The following is a 26,156-nucleotide window of genomic DNA, read 5'->3' as shown; positions in this document are numbered from 1 at the left end:
GTAACCCCAACCATTCTTCAAAAATAAAAAAAAAAAATTAAAAAAAAATATGGCTTGTCACACAATGAGGACAACCATATATGAAATTTTGAGTTCATAAAAATGAACATAGACTAGTTTAAAAAAAATGTAAAGATAATGAGTCTAGTAAAAATAATTTCATGGTAATATTACCATTAATTAGTAAAAATAACTTTATAATACAAATGTAATAAAGAATATGCATAACGGCAAATATAACAAGACCATATATAACTGCTTCCTCAAAAGTATATATTACAAAAAGATGTCAAATTTATGTATGTGAAAGATATCAAAGTAATTTATGTGAATATATTGTCAAAATCAGAAAATGTCAACTAAACAGAAAGTATATTCACGTGGCCCGTGATCAAGATTCTACCTAAAGGGAAGGCTCTTTTTTTCCCTTGACAGGCATTGGTTGCAAATAATTTGCCTGCTAATGTTTTAAAGCTTGCTGGTCCTTCATGGGGAAAAAAAAAATCTATTCCAACTAATGTTTGAAAGCTTGCTGGTCCTTCATGGGAAAATTTTTCAGAATAATTAAAGCATAAACTTGATCATCAAAAAATGCACCAGAATTAGCTACACTGAAAATTAAAACACTACTAGAAAATATAAATATTCATGGAGACAATGGGACTAGACATACAAAGAAACAACAAATTTAGGTGAAATAACAGAGCTCACCAAGCATAATAATTGTGTAAAAGTGGACAAAAAAAATTTCCTTCGAGAGTCTATAGAACCACATCTATAAACGCAAAGAGAATATCTATAATTTGTATACAATTAAAAATATATCACTCATGAAACTTAAATTAAATTGGCGTAGCTCTAGCCTTGTACATGCATATGTATGCCATATGCCAATCACCTGAAATAGAATGATGTTATATTAGATCGACAGTGGCAACATCAACTACATAAACTGATGAATACTACTCGTATCACCCAAACAAGTCAACCACCACCAAAAAAAAGGCGGGGATGGTGGGGGTTTGAGAAAAGGGAAAGAGCGCGCTTAGGAGTAAACTTCGTAAGAAAGCAGGTCAGTAGACATTTAGCTTACCTCCCCCAGAGAGTTTCACAATGTCATCTTCTCGTTGGGGAATTGGATTGTCGTCATCATACTCAATCCACTTTCCTGGAAGTAACAAAATCTATAAGCATTGAAAAATCTAGAATAATACTCCCTCCGTTTCATATTACTCGCAACAATTACTAAATATGGGTTCACATTACGAGCAACAAGTTATTTTTTTTCCTTTTTTAGTAAGTTTTTAAGGGTGATTTTACAAAATTACTCTTACTTTTGTTTTTAAACACCTTAATTAAATTATTGTTCTTATCTCATTAACTTAAACTCTATATTTAATCATTTCCACCAAAATCATTCCCCTCCCAACTAAATTCATCATCACTTTCAATTGCCAACCACCACCACTACCATCACCACTACTACCACCATCACCACCACTACCATACCCAGAATTTCTCTCTTTCTTCACCGATCTACCCTCAATTCGACCGCAACACCTCGCCGGAAATCATGCCGCTGTCGGTTGTCCCTCGCTTGTGGGTTTTGGGTTCGAAATCTGGGTACGTGGGGTGGTGGTGGGTTCGAAATTTAAGTTCGTGGGAGGGGTTCGAAATTTGGGTTCATGGGTGGTGATGGGTTATGGATTCGTTGTTGGTGGCGGATTCGTGGGTCGTGATGGGTTGTGGATTCGTGAAGATGATGGGTTGTGGATTCGTGGTGGCGGATTTTGGATTATGAGTTTAGCTAGGGTTCGTCGGTTGTAATGGGTGGTGGTGGGTTGTAGTGGGTTCGATGTTGGATGGATTTGTGGATGGTGGCGGATTCGTGGGTTGAGTTTAGGGTTATGGGTGGTGGTGGATTGTAGTGGGTTCGGTGTTTGCTGGTTTCGTGGTGGTGGGTGGTTTCGTGGTGCTAAATGGTGGTGTTGGGTGGTTTCGGGTGTGCTCGGTGGTGGTAGGTGTTGGTGGTGGTGGTGCTAGCTGTTGGTGGTAGGTGGACTGTTGGTGGTGGTGCTAGGTATTGGTTTTGGGTTGGATTAGTACTTAAGTGTACCCCTAATTTTTCAATAATCAAGCTTAAGATCTTTTGTCTAGGAGTCCGCAATCCCCTCTTTTGTTGCGAGTAACTTGAAACGGAGGGAGTACTTCGTATCAGAGATAGCTTAAACATATGTTTTTCAACCACTAACCATTATCTTGCTTCACCCAACCAACATAATGCCCTGAATCAGCACTTCTACCCTTGTGAGTTAACACAGCAACTAAATCATAAACTCCAGTCAAGTGCATCTCCTTCTCAGATGGAATAGCTGCAAAGATAGATTAACATACATTAAGCATGGTACGATACCAACCTTTAGAGGCAACTAAATCGTGAAAAAACCTCTACATAGACAGACAGAGTGATTATACAAAGTACATACACATCTTATAATCTGCACTGCTTAAATAATGGCACACTTTTGACTACAGGCAAGGGAATTACCCCTCAGCGTCACTAATTAGACAATTTTTTTCTCAAAACAGCTCATTTTGGGGGGGGGGGTGGTTGAAATTTAGGCATTGTGGCCCAACAGCTGCTTGTCTGCCTTCTAGTTATTTCCATAAATGGCAGAGCATAATTTTCCCCTTTAAAATTGCCAAGAAGGAACGACACTTTGAAGCAGTGATCGCACTTCCTAGAATCCTTAGGATTATCGAACTTTCATTGTCACTTCACAAGTACTCTACCATGATAAGCATGTTACTGTCCACAAAAAAATGATCACTTCTCTAAACTGTCCACACAGATCATTTGTCAACAATCACTTCTCTAAACTGTCCACACACTGATCATTGAACTATATATCTCTACCTAATCTCGGTTACTTCTTACACAACAGCAAATTAAAAAATGATCTGTTTTAGAGCACCACATCAAACTTCATCCTAAATCTTGAACATGTCATCTCTTTACGAGGATACTAGTACTTTGTTCTCTGTTAGACCCTCCCTTCAATACCCTTTTTTAAATAACCAGAAGATATAGGAGGACTGAACTCAAGACAACAGGAAATTTATTTAATGGTTAATTTCATCATTCTAATTGTTACACAACTCACACCTTCTTCAGAGGTTCCTGTAGAAGATTCACCACTCCCATTTGACGAATCCTGTTAGTGAACCCAAAAGACACATGATTTTAGAAATTCTCGAGTTGCCAAGAATCACTTGAAAAGTTGAAATTATAAGTCAACGAATAGTTAAAATAACATTTACCTCTGCATCAACCATCTTCACATCACTGTCCTTGGAACTAGAGCTTTTTTCTTTAGGTTTCAGACCTAATTTTTTACCTTCGTCATCTCTAAGAACCTGATAGCAGGACATTGTTAAAATTAGAAAAAATGTGAAACTGGTGAAATAAAAAAAAAACAACAATAAACAAATCAGAAATGTATAGGTCATACATACCTGACGAGGAACTTCTAGCTTCTTTTTGAGTTCATCTGAGCACAAATCGAAAATATCCAGCTCTAAAGGATAATCAACTTTCTGCATATCATAAAGGATGAATTAAGTTACAAAGTCATCCAAACACAAATAAAATATTTAGTCTCAAGCCTCTAGATTCCACCTTGACATTCAAAACCACCCAAAATAAAGTATAAGCAAAATAGAAATAGAGATTAAAAATTACCCTCAAAATCTTTGCCTTCTGATTGGACTCTCTCTTCCAGAAGAAACGGACAAACTGAATGGTCAAGTACCTACATCCAGAAACACAGCAGAACAGACATCACAATCTAATGCTGCCAGAGGACTGAGAGTGCCTCCACCCGCATAAATCAAGAATCATACACAAGAAGCATCCCTTACCCAAAGAAAAGAGAGAAATGGTCCAGTCGTAAATAAACACTCCAGATTTTGAATTTATAATAACTACTAACCAGGATTATTTCAATATTCCATTTTAGATGAGAAAATAACAAAGTTACCTGGGTAGACCACTGATACGTGACTCCTTCAAGTAGAGTGCACTACGGCCCAATGCAGGCGAGTTTTTCTCGAGTTCAGATTTCAAACCCTGTAAGAATGACAACCAGGAATTTCTGCTAAATTTAGGGACCAAAATCCAACTGTTTATTACTCGATAACATGAAGAAAGAAAGAGAGAAAGAGAGAGAGAAAGAGGCTTTCTTTCTTTCTTTCTTTCTTTCTTTCCTTCTTTCTATAGAAAGAAAAAAGGCACCACTAGTCGGTAATTTCATGCAAATAGAATTTGTATAAACAGAGAGTACAATGTCTGTTCTTGCATTCAAGGATAACACAAATAGTAGACAATGTGATGCACTAACATAGAAAAAATAAAAAGATTGATTTAGTAATATATGTAAAGTTAGATTAGCAATAACAGAAAATATCAATAACACTAGTGAAAACAGCAACCATAGGAGGTTCACAATAACAGGGAGCTACAACATGAACTGAAGCTCACTGTCAAAGTTTCAAAATACTATGGCTCTTACTTCAAATGGAAAAATGAAGGAGTGGGGAGCAATAGTGTCACAATAGGTGGAAACACTGATCAACTACTAGGACGTATTAAAGCAGCAGGCACAAACTTAAACACCAGTCACCACAACTTCTGGGGTTTGGTAAAGTAAAGGTCAGTTTTTCAAATAGAGGTTATAAAAGTAAATGAAAGTAGAGGTAAGTATTTCAGATAGAAATTATTCTACTACCGAAACAAAATTTCCTAGAATCTGTTACTAAACATATTATGAGGGGTTGACCTGAGTGTTATTGAAAATGGATACTATATGATACATTGATACTGTTTGTTCCATTGAATTCTTACAACTTTATTAATTATATATATACAATTAGTCAATTACACACACTTTAAAATATTTTTCTTAACTTCAACAGCACTAAATCTAGGTTTACCCCACTGTCAAAGTCATCTGCCATGAAACCACCACTATTTTAATATTCCCTCCGTTCTTTAACATTGCAGCATTTACTTTTAAAGTAAATTTAACAAATATTGCATTGTTTCTTTTAAAGGAAATCCAACATCTCATTCACGCTGTCTAAGAGCCTTATTCACATGGGTCTTGTAAGTAATTTACATGGTTTTTGTGGATACTCACACCTTTACCCATTTTACTAATTTTTTTTTACTGCCCCCATGTTAACCATAGATGAAATATAGGAAATACATTCTTTTTCTCTTACTCTTGTAGTATTTTATTGTTGCTCTTTCCTCCCAGCTGGGGAGGGGGGACCCACCAGCCAACTTTTGCTCCATAAAAAAATACCAAGTTTTAATCAATTAATTATACCAAGATCACCTCATTAGAAAAATTGAAGAAAAGGCTCTGGACAAAAATAGAACAATTCTTGATGGTATTTAAAAGGGGGGGAAAAAAAATTGGGCACACTAAAAAGAAAATTTCTACACCAAAAAATAATCTTTTAAAAAAAAATTCCTGGCAGGTGATGGAAATAGCTATCAGTAGGCCGGATTTCCATATAATATAGAGAGCCATATAAGGTCTAAATTGTTAGTCTGCGATCTTTCATATCTTGTAATGAGCCTACCCAAGGCCATGGTTAGGCTGATGCATGCAAGATGTAGAAATAAGGGTAATTTAGTTTAGTAATCAGTTAGAAGGAATGAGTTTGGTATGGGTAGAATGCGTGGGAATGCTGTGGTAAGGTGAATAAAAAGGGGGAGAAGGGAGTAGAAATGTAGAATCATTCAATAAGTAGTTATTTGATACTTTGAGAGATTTGAGCCTCTCGAATGCTCAAGACTTGTAGTTATTATTGTCGCACTTTTCCCTCATGTTCAAAGTTATTCCCTCATGTTCAAAGTTAATTTTTCTTCTGCTTAAGTATTGCTTATTAATCTTCTATTATTTGCTTGCAGTGAACTAAGTTTACATCAATTTTGCAATAATTTTCAGAATTGAGGAGATGGTGGTCATAGCGTTAATTTATGTGGGCAAGCAAGTTTTATGGGTTGTATGTGGGCAGGCAGCACCAGGATAAACAGTTTGAGTTGCTCTAACATGTAGCTTTGATTTCTAGGCCCCTCATATATCACCTGGGCTTCTTACTACCTAGAAACTAAAAGTTACTTCCATGTTTGGTAGTGTTTGGAATTTGATCCAGTTTAAGCTTATGGATGCTAGAAACTCTCCTAGAACAGCTAAAAGCTTTGCGAAACACAGCCATAATTTTCCAACCTTCAAATATCATTCATCAAATTTTAAACATTTTGTTTTATGTGAATCATTCATATTGACAATTTGACATAGTTCCTTCCTTATAGCCCCCTGTCCCAATTACACCTCACTTCAACATCCTTTTATGCTAATGTATTAAAGCAAATGTTAGTATGCAAGATATTGTTGAGTCTATCTCAATGTATATTTTTCAAAATCAAGATTTAAAATTTTTACTAATATAAATTAAAATTATTAACGGTCAAAATTGTACATTGGTAAGTGTGTCCATTTAAAATGTTGCAAGTAAAAGACATAGGTAGTAGTTGACACTTGAAAGTTTCATTCATCACATTTTAAAATGCATAATGGTAGCCATAATAGAATTTGTGAATAGTGACAAAAGTTAAAACGTGTCAACAACAAAGAATAAAGAAGACAGTGGAGAAAACTAAATAAGGGAAAGACTTCAAACTTACATGCTTTAGCCCCTCATGCAAATGGTTCACTTCATGGGATATATGACATTTTAGAGCAAAAGTTGTTTCTGTTTCTGTACTTTCTTCACCACTTTCTTGACAATACACCCTAACATCACCATTAAAGAAACATAGACAACACAGTTAGTACCTTCACATACAGTAATATGTCCATAAACCACAGGGGCACAAGCTACTACATCATAAATTTTCACCAGAGAACCTAGATCATCATAAAGGAACTCTCATGTAAAATGCCACCCCGAGATTAATGATAACAATAATTTCCAGAACGCTTAAGACTCAAACAGAAACCAGCTGATATAATGGCAAATTGGCAATAGCCAATGAATTTGTCTACCCAGTGAAGTAGGGAGTTAACCAGCCAACCAGACCATGATAGAGACATCTTTCTTATTCATTGTGCAATAAACATGCATTTATATTGAGCAGGAAACACTTTAAAAAGTAACAAATTATCTGGATATTTATATTATAACCTAGAGCAGATCACATTGCACTCTCACTTCATCATAGATGTCAACTAGTTAATTGATGAAAAATCCATCTCTAACATATTTCAAATGACAAATTTACGGTCATTCCTTCAATGTTCAACTCTTGGTCATGAACACCCCAGAGGTACAGTAATTGCCAACAGAAAACTTAAGATAGCAGAAGAAATAGTACGAGTATAACGCAAAACAAAAGTCTTAGTACTAGCAAGACTCTTGGGAGTAGGGGCCTTTTGAAAAAAAACAGAAAGGAGACAACTGCACAGCATAAATGATTGAAAAGAGACATAAAGCTATAAATAGCAAATATTTTACCTGCTAGCAAGCTCAATGCCGAATAGACGCTTCACAGCACTGACATTCTCACTACATATGAAATAAAGACCATAAGAATGACTAAACTAAACTAAACTAAATTCTGAATGTTGATGTGAAGATTAAAGCTAGAAATTATAAGTACATTGATTGTAATTGCAAGGCAAATAAACCAAGCAGAAATTTATACAGTTGTGTCCTTGGGGACTGTATCACTCCAAAGAAAAAGAGCAAATGCAAAGAGGCTATCCCAATGCCTCCTTGATTTAAAATAAATAAAAACTATAACAATAACAACAATAATAGCAACAAGGGAGAATTTGCTTGAAATTCACATTCTTAATTGAATAGTCAGCTTTGAACGACACTTGGCTTTGAAACATTTTTATGCGCTCAAACAGTCAAATGAAAGGCTGCTCATTGGCTTTTGAGTTTTGACCTAGGATGCTCGGACTCAGGTACGGGTGTCAGACTCGGATATGGGTCCAAGTGTCAGACTCGCAAAATTATAAAATTAAGGATCCGTGGACACGTTTTAAAAGAGTCCTAATTCAAATTTTGGACTCGGGTACACGGAAATATAAAAAAATAATAAAAAATAAAATAAAATAAATAAAATAAAATAAACAAAGTAAAAAAAGTAGGAAAAGTTAATGTAGAAATAAAAAGTTTTTTTTTTATTTTTTTGAGGAAAAAAATAAAAAGTATTTCATATTATATTCAGATTTAAATAAAGATTTAAAAGAAAAGGCGAATAAAAAAATAAAAAATAAAAGAAAGAAAACACAAGTTAAGGAGTCACGTGAGGTCCTCCACCTACCCCCACCCACATAAATACTGAGTATATTCCCTACCAACCCCACCCCTTGTTATTTATTACAAAAAAAAAAAAAAAAAAAAAAAAAAAAAAAAAAAAAAAAGTCTCGGGCTACTCGCCTTTCACTTTCGAACAAAAGCCCCAAGGTTTAGACTTTTTTGTGATTCCTAAATTCCTTTCTTCTTTTTTAGATCTAGGGTTTATCAACGACGAGTCCACTTTTTCTCCCAAGCGTCCGCACCCGGATCGCGTCGTGTTGACACCAGTCCGACGGGGTTGGTCGAGTCCGAGCTTCGCAGGTTTTGACAGTTTTGCCTAAAAGTTCGTTACTTTACATATAAATAGATCACAACCAACAACTAATTTACTAAACAATGTTATAAGCAAATAATACTACTCGCTGATACAAACAGCCAATACCAACAATTAACACTTCAGACTGATCAGACAAGCCAAATGAACCAAACAACAACTAATTGCCAAACAAGGCTGCTTAGATCAATCATCCACTAAATTCTATTTTTATTCACTTTTAACAAAACCCCTCTAGCCGTACTATAATTTCTTTCACTTCCCCTATAAACATAACACTATTCCCGTCACCTTCTATTTTTATCTAACATTAATAAACAATACCTCACAATAATCCCTCTTATAAAAAATAAAAAAAAAAAACCCTGAAGAAATGGGTTCTTTAATAGGGAATGGAAGGAGTATCAAACATATTTTTAGCTCAAAGAGACAATTTATGAATTAAATCAGCCACATCACCCATTAATAACAGTTTATGTCTCAATTCGGCAGCAAACAGTAGAGAGAGTATTAAAGCACTAATACACATTTAGTACCGACAAAAATCCAATAAAAGGAATGGAGAAACATACTGAAATTATGACACTGGTGTAATAGATAGGACCAGATTAAAAATAAAAAAAGGTAACAAAAAAAAAAGGGAAATTCTACATGGTGGCCTCAAGGTTTCAATTTTTCTACGTGGAAGACGAACCTTTTTCCAACTCTCTTTAGTGGCACCCAAGTCTTGAAAAATTATCCATAGTGCCCATTTTAAAATTTATGGCTAACTTTTTTAGTTTTTGGTTAACCATAATTAATTTTTTAAAAAAATTTAAAGAAATTAAAAAAAAACCAGCTGCCAATCCCCACTGCCACCACCACCACCACGCCGGAACCCTAACCCCATTGACAACCAACCCTTCCCACTTCCAAACCACCTGCTGACCAGCCAAACCCCATTGCCGACCAACCCAGCCCACCCAAACACTACCGCCAACCTAGCGCAACCAAGCAGTGCCAACCAGTCCAGCCTAGAACCAGCCAACCACAAACACTGCAAATGGCGAACCAACTCCCACCAACCTCCCTCACCGAAATCGAGAACGAACTCCCAAAACCCCCAACCCAAAGTTGAAACTCAAACCCTAACGAATTGGGGGTGGTTTAGCCTAGCCCATGGGGTTTCGGATTTGGGTTAGAGGTTTTGGGTTTGGGGTTGCCGGGGAAGAAGGGGAGGGGGATAGTTCAGATTAGGGTGGTCAAATTTGGGAACGGAAAAGGAGTGGCGGTTGATCGGCCGGCCGACGCAAGGGGAGGGTGTGGGAGAGGTCTGGGTGGCAGCTGGATTGTCGGGTAAGGGTTCCAATGACTTGGTGTGGTGGTGGCTGAGTTGGTTGTTTTTTTTTTAATAAATTTATTGTTTATATAATAACTTTTTAATTAAAAACAAATCAAAGGTTAATCATTTTGATCATAAAGGTTAGCCATAAAACTTAAAAAAGGGCATTATGGTTAATTTTTCAAATCTTGGGTGCCACTAAAGAGAGTTGGAAAAACGTTTGTCTGCCATGTAGAAAAATTGAAACCTGGAGGCCAACATGTAGAATTTCCCAAAAAAATATTAGGGAACCCGGAGAAAATTGATATAAATATGCAGTTAAATCATCAATTTGGGTATAGCAATCCAGACCTTGTAAATTAGACACTCCAAAACTAAGCATCTCTAAAAAAAAACTCCAAAAAAATTCCTAAATGGTCTCATATATCTAAGAGTTTGCTTCTATCCCCACCCCCCACCCCACCCACTAATTTATTCTTTACTCATTCTCCAAGCTTTCGTAACAGAATTATTAATGAATTCGCCATATTGCCTTTCCCACTAAGCCAGGTTCGCCACAACTGGCAGCCAAGAACAGGATTAACCAATGAGGCAATGCAAAGAGGACAAATCTAGCACAGTGAATGTGACAGCTGTTGTTTAAGAAGAAGAAATCAGCTACCTTTTACCAGATGACGTAAGAGACTGAGAGAGTGTGTACAAAAGCTGTGTCCAGCATTCCTCTGCATCCTGAGATTTCATCATTGTAGAATGTAAGTAGAAGCACATTAGAGCTGTAAGAATGTACCATATAAAGATAGACAGCAGCTAGGATTTAACCTGTTGCATAAAAGAACCATTGTGCAGCTGGCCAAACTGAGGGAACTTTTTACGCAATACCTGCATGCATCAAAGATTCTAGCTGTCATGTCACAAGAACATCAGCACAAAACACTGTATGTAGTTAACCTTTGTCTAATTTCCACACTTCAGATGTACACTGGAAACATTAATAGTACTTCATTATCCTACTTTTTCTCAGTTACCTTAGCCTACAGTCAGATAGATCCCACATATCTAGAACATTTTGTTTCCAAAATTGGGTTGTAGGAGAAACAGATAAAAGTATATCAGTCTTTTAATTGGACAAATATTAAGCTACAACTTTTTCTACAGAAAGCCCTGAACAATGCAAGAGATGACTCCAGTAAAAAGAAATCAACATCCTACATCTGGTAGATCAGGTACCAGAAGATTTCAAGATCCTCAATATTAAGGAATGATATAAATTATCACTCTCAAAGAATTCATGATATCAATACAGAACATAATATGTATAGAATTATTTTATGATACAAAGTGATGTGTGCACACCATCCAGAATTGCATAGGTGCCACTGGCTTGACATTTTTATCAAGCTCGTTGAATAAATCTTTGGTTGCAACAGTCAAAAGATGTGAAGTTTGATCTAGTTCATTAGTCCGGCCAGACTGTGAATACCTGCTCAACAAGTGTAAGCAAATGTATTGGTGATGGAAACAAGAATCACACATAATTTAAAATAAATCCCAAGTAAAATTATCACTTGAGAAGGAAAACTCACTCCAATAGTGCAGACTTCAGCTCAGGAACTGAATGCAGGCATTGAATTGTGGAGTTCATGTAACATGTATTTCCTAAGTTAAAAAGACCAGCAGAATGCCCCTGCAAACATAAGATATCAAACGAAAAGATCAACTATTATTTATATTATAGAGTACAGATATTTATGTCCTTCATTAATCATTTATGAAGTACTTCCTCCACTCCATTTTACTTGCAACACTAAGAGTATCACGCTTGTCAATGTACAATTAGAACTGTTAATATCTGTGGTTGTGTTTTGTTAAAAAATTGAATTGAGACGAATCCAACAAAGATCCCACATGACTATATTTTTATATATCACAATATGACATAATATGGTAATAAGATAGAGTATCAATAGTGCCAACATCATGTTGCAAGTAAATGGAGTGGAGGAAGTATTATTTTTGTGATAGCAAATGGAAGTACAAATTTCTGGACAGATTAAAATTCCTCAAATCTGAAGTACAAGGATAAATAAAGGCAATTTCAAAATACATGATGAAGATTGATTTAATAAACATTGCATAGGAGAAGCTACCCACACATAGAATGCTCAAGTATATAAGGAACTCGAGAACTTTATTGCCAATTGAAAACTTAGGGCAAGTTATGGTTGTATATCATGAGCAAAAACTTAAGAAGGATATAAGGGGGAAAAAAATTTCTATCTGTTAATGGACCATCAGAAAACCTCTTAAATACACCAATAAACAACTCCTAATATCACAAAGTTTGGTTTCGCTAATAAGGTCAGTGTTTCAAGATATGGAGTGAATGCTAGTTGTATTTGCATATCACTGTTCCAGGGCCAAACGAAAATAGGAAGAATGGGAGGGGGGAGTGGCAACAACACATGCTTCCCTTTAATTAAAACATTAATTCTTAAGTCCCAAAAGTGCAATAAGCTTAATCTCACAAGATTATTCTTTAGGTGAAACTATTCCTAGCTGTTCATACCAGCATATATAAAATAACATTTTCTAATGCACGTGAGATTTTGTATTAAAAAAAAGGATAAATTACAAGAATAATACAATGTTTGAGTTATCTCATAATAATTCCATATTAGTAGCTCTAATTCAAAATATGATCCCTACTTGGAAAAATTAGGAGCAAAATAAGTGAAAGGCGCAACTACTTACATCACATCCTCCTTTCACTCTTCCTACGTGAGAAAAACAAAGGAAGATTATTTCGGAGAATAGGATAGTGTTACACAGAAACCAATTTCCGGAATGATGATGATTAAACTCAATATCATTCTAAGACAATCAATTAAATACAGGCAATAAATTATGGGATTATTAGAGAGGACAATGATCTTATATAAGACCTCTAATATGGGTTATCTGAATATATTCAGCTTCCTTTTAAAACATTGGTTTACTTTTTTTTTTTTATATATATTTGAACAAGTAATAATGAGAAAATTAACGGACATCATGGGTAGTGTTACACATGTACAATAGAGGGCAAAAGGTAAAAAAAATATAAAAATATAAAACTGTAAATACGAGAAAACATGCCGTCAAAACTACCATAGAGCAATTTATTGACCAAGTACAGCTTAGAACCTAATATGAGTATGCTACTATATTAACTATGGACTATGGGCCTTCCATATTTTAGCTTAAGTAGTAAACAAACCACTCAAACATACTATGAGCAGGTTATGAGGAGATTACGAGGAGGTTACTGGTGATGATACAGTTTAAAATCAGTATTTCGAATACAGAGCATAAATCAGCATTTGACGTTATAATTAACTCCCTTGGTTGTCACTTATCAAATAACCTCAAAGTCCTACACAAACCGATAAACAGAGAGTTGATGGCCTTACAAGGCCCCCAAAAGCAAACTCCCTTTGTCCTATAATCGTCCGTAAATTTTCTTTTTTCGCCCCACCCAGTTCAGTTTGACCTACTAACCCCTCGATTATTTTAATACAGCTCTCTCTTCACTACCAAAAAAGTCACGGGTCCACTATCTCTCACATTCAACCAAAAAAACAAATTATATTTAAAAATATAAATAAATAGATAACCCACTATCTTTTTCCAAATCTACGTTTTCAAATATAAGTAACACCCCATTATCTCCTATCACATCCACTATCTGATTTAATGTTAATTGATAACATCTCAAGAACTTATCACCTACAACGCTTTGATAGAGAAGTTTTCAAAGTTTCAAACTATTCCAAGACTAAGGTACTTTTGATTGAACATCACATCCATGCCAAATCCATAAACAAATTATAAAACCACAAAACAGTGGCAAATGGTGTCCCCAACTCCGCGTGTTACAGTCCACATGGAAACAGATTCACAATACAATAAAATTTGAGAAGTTCAATTTGTTTGTACAAAAAAACACAAAAAAGGCAATAAGACTAGGATGTCAAAAGAAATAGTATGAAATCCATAAGATCATAGATTGATGTGAAAAGTGAGAGTGTGATAACTTGTTTCCTACTCTTGCTATGTAGGGAGGGGATTCAACAACAAAGGAATGCAATAAGCTTAGACTTAAAAAGCGTGAGGCTCATCGAGGCGCAAAGGGTACTGAGAGCAGGGAACCTAGGCGCAAAGCGAAAGCGCACGCCTCTAGGATATGAGGCGCAAAAATTTTTAATTTTAATTTAGGAAAAATTGACATTTACTACCACCGAAAGTACTTCGTGTTACATTTGCCTCCCGTTTAATTTTTTATTTTATTTTGCTACCACCTAAAATCAAATAATTAAAATTTCACTACCACTTAACGGAATCCGTTAAGGTTCCGTTAAGTTTATTAAAAATAAATAAATAAATAAATAAAATTAAAAATAACCTCTGCCATGCCACCCCCCTCCCTGCCACCCCCTTCCCTCCCCCACCCAGCCTGCGGCCGGCGCCGGCGCGAACCCACCCCCCTCCTTTTCCCCCACCCCTACGCAACCCCCTTTCTCCTTTCCCCGTTCTCGCTGCCCCGACCCCCACCCCGAACCAAAACCCCCCACCGGAATCCGCCCCCAACCCGTACCCCCCACCGAAATCAGCCCCCCTCCCCCTTCCCCTACCCGTTTTTGGCCTTCCCTAACCCTAAACCACCATCCCAAAACCACCATAAGCAAAACGCTAAATTCGTTTAAGGTGGTTTTGGGGAGGTGTCGTGGTGGTTTAGGGTTAGGGAAGGCCGAAAACGGTAGAGGAAGGGGGAGGGGGGTCGATTTCGGTGGGGGGTACGGGCTGGCGGCGGGGATTCCAGTGGGGGGTTTTAGTTCGAGAACGAGGAAAGGAGAAAGGGGGGCTGCGTAGGGTGGGGGAAAGGGAGGTGGGTTCGAGCCGACGCCGACAGGGGACGGGAGGGGAGGGGTGGGGGTTGTGGAGGGGGTGGCAGAGAGGTGGCTAAACCCAACCTAACGGAAATAGTAACAGCATAAGTCAGTTGGTAGTGAAATAAATATTTTAGAGATTTGGGTGGTAGTAAAATAAAATAAAAAATTAAACGGGTAGCAAATGTAACACGAGTTACTTTCGCTGGTAGCAAATGTCAATTTTTCCTTTAATTTATTTATATTTTACTTCTTTTTTTTTGGTAATTATTAAAAGAGAGAGAGAGAGAGAGAGAGAAGTTTGTCAGACTAATCACGTGATTAACAAGTCAAAAGAAGGAGCAGGTACCAATTACTAAAAAAAATAATAATAAAAAATAAAAACTTTACGTTATTGTAGACCGCAGAGGAGAGAGATTACAAAGTACCGGAAAAAGAAAGAATAGAGAAGAGCAAAGATCGAAGAGAGAGAATAGAAAAAAAAAAAAAAAAACCTATCTGGGTTGCTTCACCAGTGCCAACTACCGGTAATCTGCTTCAAGAAACCACCGGGAATTGATCTCCGACAATGTTTGTCGTAGCATAACCCACCAATTTTTCAATTGCAAAGCAACCCATAAATTTGGGTTTTTCAAATATTAGAATTTTTAAATTGGGGGTCAAATTGAAGGGATTTCATTCAATTAACGAATCATCACTCTAAAGACTATGTAAGCTTCAATTTGGAAAAAAAAAATGTGTTTTTTTACAAAAATTAATCCAAATCCCCTTCCCTCACGCTTCTAAACAAAAGGCGCGCCTTACGCCCTGGTGGAGGCGGCCTGAGGCACGTGCCTTATGCCTTGGTGGAGGCGGATGCGCGCGCCTTGCCTAGGAAGGCCATGGCGTTTTAGCCTGCACCTCAACAACGCCCTTTTTAAAACTACGGCAATAAGTTATGCTGATATCTGTCATTTTAAAGAATTTTCCTTTCTAGCAAATAGCCACACTTTGATTGCACAATTTGAGCCACCCAAATTTAATTCTATAAGTTATATCTTGATCGATGTCCCTATTTCTTTGTAAAATTGACCTTAAATACTTAAAACATTCATTAACATAAAACTCTGTACCATATAAACTCAAAACATCCTTTTGTGTTCCTCCTAATATCTAAATGACTATCCATGTACTCTGTTTACTCGTACCTACCTAACCTACATTAAACCTTTGAGATTCTAATTTAGTATAACTTTTGTTTCCACCAATCCAACAAAGCACTAATCCAACTCTATAATCATTAACTAACAAAATATCATTTGTAAACAACAAGCATCGATGTCTCATCTTGGATAGACCTTGAAACTTTATCCAATAAAGAAGAAAGGACTAAAAACATATGATTCAATCAAAATAAAAATAATCTTATCCAAATTCTTGTTTTCAAATCTTGAAACATATCCTTTAACTAGGATATATGTTTAAGTAGTATAGCAAAGCACCTCTTTTGGTACCTAGCCAAACGCCTTCTCTAAATAAATAAAGACTAGTATATGCTTCTTTTTCCCCTAATCATTTGGTTCATAAGATGGATAGCTTCTACAATACATCATCCCTACACAAACCCACTTTGTCCAACAGACTAGTACATTTCCCTTTTTTATTATAATTCTCTACCTCAATTTCAAGGTATATGTTAATCAACCTTACAACACCACTTTTCAGTTCAACATGTTCATGGGCTTTTTATAATCCCAAAATTTTGTGAAGAATAACCTTTCATATACCAGCAACATTGCGAGAATGTTCTAAGGTCGCTGATATAATCTAAACATACGCAATAGCATCCGGTCAAACTTAGCAAATGTGTTAATTCGGTGAGGAAGATCATTGTGGAAACTTTAGGGGTCAGAGAAGTTGACAAGCACATAAAGTACTTTAGGTGACCGACAATTATTGGGAAATCGAAAAAAGCCATTTTCTCTTGCTTGAAAGAACATATTTGAAAAAAGCTCCAAGGATGAAAGAAAAAATTAATGTCGATGGCGGAAAAGGAGGTGTTTATAAGGCTGCTGCTCAAGCCATTCCTACTTACATGAAGAGCATCTTTAAAATCCAAGACGAACTCACTGATGAAATACATTCGATTTTTGCGCGCTTTTGTTAGGGGTCGAATGGCTCGGAGAGGAAAATTCATTCACATAGTTGGTCTTCCCTTTGTCTTCCTAATCAATGGGAGGAATGGGTTTAGACTTTAGAGACCTCAAATGCGTGGAGACTATGCAATGAGGAAGCTCAATATTACTTCAAACAATCTGATTTTATTAATGCTCATAGGGGTTTTGATCCTAGCTATAGTTGGTTGGGCATTTGGTACACTAAATCATTGCAGCTTGATGGGCTTAAATGAAGGTACTTCCATTAAGGCGTGGGAGGATAAGTGGACTCTTGGAGAGGGTACGCACTTCCTGCTAACACCATCTCCGTTCAGTAATTTGGAGTCGCGGTATCATCACATCCATTTTCATTGGAGATGAGAGTAGGCATGTGCTTAATATCCCTTTGTCGACCGCTTAGGCTTGTGATATTAGGTATTGGTGGCCTACATCCAATGGTATATATTATGTGCGCACAGGATATTGGCTAGGGAAGTTAGGACATTTATGGGCTTGAGAATTTTACTTTGGTGACAGAGAAAGTGAGCTTTGAAATGTTGTCCGGAATTTAGGTGGTCCTCCAAAATTGCGCCATTTTGTATGGATAGCATATAAGGTACGCTTAGGAGTGATGGATGTCTTCTAACAATGTCATATATGTGATAATTAAGTGAGCTCAATTTTAATGTAGAATGTGAATCAATTTTGTATACTATTTTTGAATGCAAATATGCACAACCTATATGGCAGCACAGTGCTTTTATCGACTTATTGAGAGATGCGCCACACACTGCTTTTACTGATTTGTTCATGTAGGTGGCTGGAAAGATGGAAAGGGAGCAGCTACGTCTCTTTGCGTCATTAGCCTGGCAGCATGGTACTGCCGGATTAAAGCCTTTTTTGAGAATGCTGATGGGCTTGATGCAGTAGGAATTGCAGTGGGTTTTGCAAAGCTGAATGAGGACTACATTTTTCACAATAAGAAGGTTGGGGTGCAGTCACTCTATTCCTGAGCATTTGGCAGCAAGGTGGTATCCTCCCCCTTCACAATATATAAAGGTAAATGTAGATGCTCATAATTTGGATGGTGTGGGTGTGGGCCTGGGAGTGGCATCCAACAAATTACTTAAGAGTACGAGACTACTATCCAAAAAAAAAAAAAAGGGCATAAAATCCATCCAACAATTATTAGCCATCCAACAAATTAGCCCCATATACAGAACCTCAAATTCAAGTTTCATATTCAAGAATTAAATTAAGAAAACATACCACAGCGGCCACTTGTTCTTCCTCAGGCAAATCCTCTACAAAAATTGGTCCTTTCTCAGGAGCTTTTACTATCTCATCTGCAGTTCCCATCATCATTAATCTTTGACCCTAAAAAATTGAGAAGGAAATTGAGCAATAATTCCAACAAGATAATCCAAAAAAAATCTAAAAAATGTTTGCAACAAAAGAAAGATGACCAACCTCTTTTACTCCAACATTTGCCCATTCAGCATCATCCTAATTTCAGGCCAAACAAGTTAGCTGACTATTCTCACAAACAAAAAAGACTTGGAACATCCAATGCTTTCACCGAATTTTAACATAGTATCATCAATCAAAACACAGGAATCTCATAACATTGAATCAAGCGCAAAACATGGTGAGAAGTGGCCCCATCATCTCATTACCTTCAATAAACCACCTTTCGCCATAATTTTCTGCCTTTCAGGTGGCACTCCAGTTAGATCATACAACTGAACCTTGAAAACATAAGGGGGTTGACTAGTGTCAATTTCCACCTCTGGAAACACCTTTTTTCCCCATTTCACACTCACTGCAAAATCGAATTGGAATGAATAAAAGGATTAAACCATAAAAACAATAAATATCCTAAAATGGCTAATAAAACAATCCTAAATGTGTAAATATCCTAAAATTCATAGTTTTAATACTACATCGAACATAAGAGAATAATGAAAACAAGATAACTGGTAAACAATTAAGACCCAGGCATTTAAATTTTTAATTCAAAATTCCAAAGTTGTTTACTCTGCTTCAATTGTCACCTTTAAATTACAATTAATACAAATTTTAGGGTTATTGGGCATCGATCGAAAAACACAATTTCCCAAAAATTCAATGAAACTCAGATTTTCAATTCATTCTTGGTGCAACACCCTGACAAATAGTGTTAACAAACTATTCAAGCTGAAACAATTCGATAATATCAAGAAACCTAAGCTTGCAGATTACTCTTCCTAAATCAAACTGAAAACAGCAATCCAACAATAATCTCGAAAGTAGGAAGCAAGAGAGAATAGAGAAGAGAAAATCACAAAACCTCGTAGTGTTTGGGCGCCATTGTTGCCTGAATCCGCCATTGAAGAAGCTTGCGAGCAGAAATGAGCGAGGAGGAGAAAGAAGGAAGAAAGACGGAAGATACGAAAGGAGAGAAGGTGAGTTACGTAGTCGAATGAGCTGAAGTTTTTATAAAAGAAATGAGAGAGAATTGAAGGAAACTTGCGAAAGGGGGTTTCACCGATTATTTTCAATTTTTAGGGTTAACTAAAAAGGGTCAATGTTTGCGATTAGAACGATTTTCAACAAAAATGTCAATTTTGAATTTAACTAGAGCAGTCAACGCGCGCTTTGCGCGCGTAATGGCTAGCCTTTGCAACTTAATTTTACTTGTCTTGTGTTTACACTTTACATGGAGGAATAAAAGACCGGCAAAGGAATATACTACCTCTGGTCCAATTTACTCGCAACAAAAGAATATTTTATGTCTCACAAATAATACCCCTTTGTTGCGAGTACATTGAACCGGAGGTAGTATTTCTATTGCTTAGGCATTGTTTGTTTGTAGTCGTGCTAAGTTGAATGTTATGTGTGAAATATCTCGTATATTGAAAAAAATCTTTATTTTACTATTTGTATATGGTGATTCTTTTAATTGAAATACTATGTAGAGTCACTGTAGAATATAATTTTTAGGTTTTTCAATGATAATGCAGAAAAGGAATAAATGTTAGAATTGTTGTTTGTTTATTTTCGCGGTGTTGATATTAGCATTACTTAATTGTGGTGGTACAATACGAAATAGAGAAAGAATCACCAATGATGAAACCGAAACGACCAATTCCTAATCCACCACATAGGCTAACAATATTAAACAACCGCTATATATTGGTATTGTCATTTTTTTTTGTGGCCACAATTTGATTTGGGAATTTCGGGAAGGTGGTGAACAAAGATATGGAATTTAGTACTTGAAAATGGCAATGATAGTGTGGAGAGAGAATGTTAAAAGCTTTAAAGAGATGGAGCCATGGAGAGGAGGAGAGAAAGCTCAAATGTGTAACGAAATGTAGACGGGTAAGAACAATTTGAAGTTGGACTGTTGGAGTACAAAATTACAAGTAATGGTACAAAGGTAAAATACATTTTGAAGGGTAAATAAGGGTACAAAGGTAAAATAACATTTTGAAGGGTATTTGTAATAACAAACAGTGGGAAAAAAATGTCTACTCTTTCTCTCTCTAGTTTTTTCTCTCCACTAGGGTGATCATCAGGGATTTTCCTTCTCGCTTGGGCGAGGGGGCTCTGAGAGTCTCCTTGTGTTTGAGTTAAAGCTCTTTCTTCTCAAATTGGTTTTCCCTTTTTGTATGCTTTTGTTTTTTGCAGGTATTGAAGCTCGCTCAAGTTTGTCAAGTCTTGTTCTAACTTCTCTCCTTTTCTTCTTCTTTTTTCCCCATGGAAGGATCTCCTACTATGGACACCACCATGGAAGAAACCCACTCCTCCGATCACAATAGTGATCATCTTATCAATCCCCTCCTAGGTGAAATCTCCCCTAGTAGTGAACTATCTCCTACTTTTAACCCCCCCCCCCCCCCTCTTAACCAATCCTCTACCATGTCCTTTAGAGAAGTTGTTAAAGGCTCATCCCAATGGTTCTCAGAAGCTAGGACGATAGCGGTCTCTTCTCTCCCATGGGAGGATGAGGATATTATCGCTCCTGAGTCCAACCACACTGTCTCTTTTCCTAAAGAAACTCTTGAAAAACTTCGTCATCCCTGGAAACTTACCCTTATGGGTAAATGTTTAGGTATTTTTGTCCGTCCTTCTTTCATCAGGCAAAAAGTTAGAGCTATGTGGAGACCTAAAGGGACCCTGGAAGTCATAGATCCGGGCAAAGACGTCTATTTGTTTCGCTTTTCCATCCCTGATGATTATGAACGTGCCCTCCTTGGAGGTCCATGGTTTATCCTCGATCACTACCTTATTATCACTAAATGGAAACCAAACTTTCACCCTTCTACAAACCCCTTCAATAGAATGACAGTTTGGATACGTTTTCCTGAATTACCAGTCGAATATTATGATAAGGAAGCTCTTTTTGAAATTGCTAAACTTGTCGGGAATCCCATTAGAGTTGATTATGCTACTGATCATCTTACTAGAGCTCGCTATGCTAGAGTTTGTATCGACATTGATCTTACTATACCTCTTGTAACGTCGGTTTGGGTTAGTAACGGATGGCAATTAATTGAATATGAAAATATCCACTCTCTTTGTTTTAATTGTGGCATCATTGGTCATCCAAGAGATAAGTGTCAATTATTAGACAAAGGTAAACAAGTCACTTCTCCTTCTACTTCTAAGCCCAACACCGATCTCACCCATACTCACCTTAATAGTGGGCTTCCAGCTGTTACCTAATCTCCCACGCCAAGCCCAACCCATGTGCCTATTATTACTGATAATCCAAGTCACCACCCATTAGATGAGTATGGTCCTTGGTTAATTGTCACTAATAAAAGAAATGTTAATAAAAAACCAAACAACAAGAATACAAATAGCTAGCTTCCAAATCTCTTAGCAATAAGAATAAATTAACTACAAAAATTCCTTTATCCCAAAATTCTAACACTCCTTCTCCTTCCCAAGAAAACTTCTTTTCCATTTTAGCCAATACTAGAGCTCAGCAAGAAAATCTATCACAAGCTAAAAATAAATCAGCCGAAATTCTCTGTAAAGAGAATTCTATACTCCAGGTAACTGAAGAAGCTTGCGTGCTATCCCCATTTATTGTAGAAACTCCCTCAGAACCTTTTGGACACTTGGTAATGGAGGTGGAGGAACCAACCATTGCCATGGAAACCCACTCACAATCCCTTCATCTCCCCAATATAAACCCCAACAGTGAATTAAATTCTACCACAGATTTATTCCCCCCTTTAATTTACTCAAACACTGAAAATTCTTCAAAGAAACCCAACCATGGAAAGCAATTCACGAAACCCCCCTCCTCGCCGTTCGAAGCGGGTTCTTGCCCGGCCACCGCGTCTCCAGCGGCGGAGAAACCCTCCATCCTTGGCAAACCGCCGTCAACATCCTCCACCTTCCTCTCCGCCACCTTCTCCTGCTCCGATCCCAAACCTCAACCTTCCATCGACAGAACTTACCCTCTCTCCACCCCTTTAAGGAATTCCAACTGCAATTCCACCACCACCGTCCCCCCTTCCGCCTCCTTTCCGCTCATCTCTGACTCTGAGCCACCCATCAAACACCACCTTCACCCGACCCAAAACGATAGCGGAAATTTAGGAGATAATCCGCTCATCCCCTGCCCAGAACAGTTACCGGCCATCGCAGCCTCTCCTCTAGGCGTCGATCGACACCCCTCCAACTCCGGAAAAAATCTCCCTGATGCACAACTCACTTCTCAGACTTAATCAATTTCGCCCCAATTCTACTCTCAATCGCCCACCGCTCTCACCCAAGCCACGTTGGTCCAGGGATCGTGCTCACCTCCTCCACCTCAACCCTCTTATTCCTCCTCCTCACTAAAGAAATCTAACCACTCTCCCTCTATCATTCGATCCCATAGAGAAAGACGTCGAACTACCGGAAAACCTTATGATATTAACCCAGACCCAAAAGGATGTGGTGGGTCTCAGACTAGAAGTCAATTTCTGGGAGACAGCGTTGATGACTCGGGAGGTTCAAGTCAGCCTATTTCTCCAATCAATGATCGACATCTACCCGACAGAACAAGCTCATCTTTGGGAGGATTGGAAGACTGTACTTCCGCCAATCCCTCCATCTGAACTCAAATCGGATTCCCTCTGTCTCCCCTCTTTCCCAAATTTGAACATGAAAGTTGTTCTTTGGAATGTACGTGGAGCGACAAGAAATGACTTTATCCCACATGCTTAGGATATTATTGCCACTCATAAACCCTCTATTTTTATTATTTTAGAAGCAAAGAGTAATGGTGTGCGTGCTCTTGAAGTCAGTAAACTTTTAGGTTTTGATGGGCTTCGTTTCATCGAACCAAATGGCACTCGGGGTGGTATTTGGCTTATGTTCAACTCCAATGTTGAGCTCATCCTATATAATGCTCATACCATGAACTATTTCCATGCCCTTTTCAAATTTAAGCCGAACAACAATGAGGTTCTCCTCACTGCCATTCATGCTCCGTCTATTGCTGCTGATAGACACCGTCTTTGGAATGAGCTTAAAAATTCTCTCCCTCCTGATGACACCCTGTGGATGCTCCTTGGTGACCTCAATGAGGTTACCTCTTTGGCAGAAAAAATGGGAGGCAGGAGTTTCAGAATGTCTCAATGTCGTGACCTAAACTTGCTTGCAGATGCTGCGTGTCTTGTTGATCTTGGGTTTAATGGAAACCCCTTCACTTGGCACAATGCCAGAGAGGGTGCTGCTATTATCAGGGAGAGGTTAGACCGAGCTATGGAAAACCCGAGCTGGCTCAATACCTTTCCTAACACTCAGGTACTACACTTACCTAAGACTTTTTCCGATCATAATCCGCTTCTTATTACTTTATTCAATAATAATCTGCCTGGTAGTTATCCTTTTCATTGCAAAACTGCTTGGCTTGAACATGACTCTTTCAATTCTTATTTCGCTAATAATTGGTCTGCTAATAATAATGATTTTATTAAGGGGAGAGATGAGTTTCTTCGCGCTATTAAAAACTGGAACCTTAATGTTTTTGGTAATACTACTAGAATTAAGCAAAACCTAATTAAGAGGATTGATGGTATTCAACGTAGTCTGTCTAAACGCTTCTCCACCTTCCTGTTTCAACTTGAAAAAGACCTAATTCACCAATTGAATTTAATTTACAACTCTGAACGTATCTCTTGGGCTCAAAAAGCCGGTATGGATTGGCGCAAATATGCAGATTGTAATACCAAGTTTTTTCATATTTCTGCTAAAATAAAAAAAATCGAGAGGCCGTATTCTTTGTCTTAAAAATATTAATGATGATAATGATCCTTGGATTCTTGATCAAACTGTTTTAAAGGATATGGCAAGAAATTATTCTATTAAAATTTTTTCATCCTCCTTTTCTCACATTGATCATCAGCTTTTGGCAAAATACTCCTACCCTAAAACTATTGATCCTGTCCTTGCTCATAGTTTAGGTAATATCCCCCTTCCTGTTGAAATTAAATCTAACCTTTTAGCTATGAATGCTATCTACTCCCCGGGGCCAGATGGTATCCAAGCTATTTTCTTTCAAAAAAATTGGTATGATGTTGGTTCTAGCATATGTGAATTTATCCAATCTTGTTTTCGCAATGGTTGTATTACTAATGCTATAAATGACTCTTACCTTTGTCTTATCCCTAAAAAGGAAAATCCTATTACCATGGCTGATTTTAGACCTATAGGTCTTTGTAATACGATTTATAAACTCATCACCAAATGTATTGCCTCTAGGTTAAAACCTTTAATGAATGACCTCATTAGCCCTTTCCAATCTAGCTTTATTCCTAATAGATCTATTGATGAAAATATCATTATTATAAAAGAAGTCGCTCACTTTTTTAATAAATCTTCGAAAAAAGCTAATATCATGGCCCTTAAAATTGATTTAGCTAAAGCTTTTGATAGCATTGAATGGAGCTTCATTGAGAACACCCTTAGGGCTATTAACCTCCCTGAGAATTTTGTCTCTCTTATCCTAAGCTGTGTTTGTTCTCCCTCTATGTCCGTTCTTTGGAATGGCCAGGTCACTAGTTCTTTTCAACTTACTCATGGTATTAGGCAAGGATGCCCCCTTTCCCCCTATATTTTTTTCCTTTGTCTTGACCGTTTGTCTTGTATGATACAAGAGAGGGTTACTAACAAAACTTGGAAACCCATGAAAATAGCTAAGGATCTTGAAATTTCCCATCTCTTTTATGCGGATGACGTTTTTCTTTTTGGAAAAGCAAATCTTGATAATATTTCAGTAATGATGGGAATTTTAGATGATTTTAAAAACATCTCTGGTTTGTCTATTAACATTCAAAAGTCTTCTATCATTTTTCCTAAAAAGATGGACTTTAATATAAGAAAATCCATTTTTGATTTTTGTAATATCAAAAGCTCTACTTCTTTTGGCAAATACTTGGGAATTATGATTAGCCCTAATAAGCTAAAAATAGGTGACTATTATGACCTCCTTGATAAAACTTCCTCTAGGATAAAAAGTTGGCAATCTAAGCTTCTTAATATGGCAGGCCGCACCACTATGATTAAATCGGTCCTTAACTCCTTTCCCATGTATGTCATGCAAACTAATGTTCTTCCTATAGCCATCACTAATGAGCTTAAAAAATGTATTAAAAAGTTTCTTTGGAATCGTGTTGATAAAACTAGGTACATCCCTAGGACCTCTTAGCCTATTGTTTGTGATCCTAGTAATGGGGGGGGGGGATTAGGAATTAGGAACCTTAAAATTTGGAACCTTTGTTTCATGGCTAAACTAGGATGGAAAATCCTTACCCAACCTAAAAAATCATGGGTTCAAATTCTTACTAAAAGATACTTAAAATACTCTAATTTCATGGATGGCTCGGTTAACAACAATAGCTCTTCCATTTGGAAAGACATTCTTCGTGGAAGGGAAATTCTTAAAAAAGGTTTAACCCTCACTATTGGAAATGGAGAGGACACCTCCCTTTGGTTTCACCATTGGATAGGAGAAAAACCCCTTTACCTTTATGACAACATCAATATCCCCAATAACAAAGGTCATTGGAGAG

General features: G+C 37.2%; 1 protein-coding gene across 1 annotated transcript; it reads right to left on the bottom strand.

Annotated features, from left to right (window-relative positions):
• Window positions 1-602: 602 nt before the first annotated feature.
• On the bottom strand, window positions 603-19,583 carry LOC145641721 (ubiquitin carboxyl-terminal hydrolase 6-like). The gene is made up of 18 exons (XM_081692643.1): window positions 19,427-19,583; window positions 18,774-18,919; window positions 18,568-18,603; window positions 18,367-18,474; window positions 11,621-11,721; window positions 11,391-11,517; window positions 10,857-10,916; window positions 10,699-10,766; window positions 7,588-7,638; window positions 6,758-6,866; window positions 4,041-4,129; window positions 3,743-3,812; window positions 3,517-3,597; window positions 3,322-3,417; window positions 3,167-3,215; window positions 2,253-2,372; window positions 1,094-1,168; window positions 603-898 (listed from the first exon to the last, which is right to left on the bottom strand). Exons 1-18 carry the CDS (start codon window positions 19,464-19,466, stop codon window positions 843-845), a joined length of 1,482 nt encoding a protein of 493 aa, XP_081548769.1. The 5' UTR covers window positions 19,467-19,583; the 3' UTR covers window positions 603-842.
• Window positions 19,584-26,156: the final 6,573 nt, after the last annotated feature.

Source organism: Chenopodium album, chromosome 8, assembly GCF_948465745.1.
Source record: "Chenopodium album chromosome 8, dcCheAlbu1.1, whole genome shotgun sequence".
NCBI lineage: Eukaryota > Viridiplantae > Streptophyta > Magnoliopsida > Caryophyllales > Amaranthaceae > Chenopodium > Chenopodium album.
This window is presented reverse-complemented; position numbering and strand designations above follow the sequence as displayed.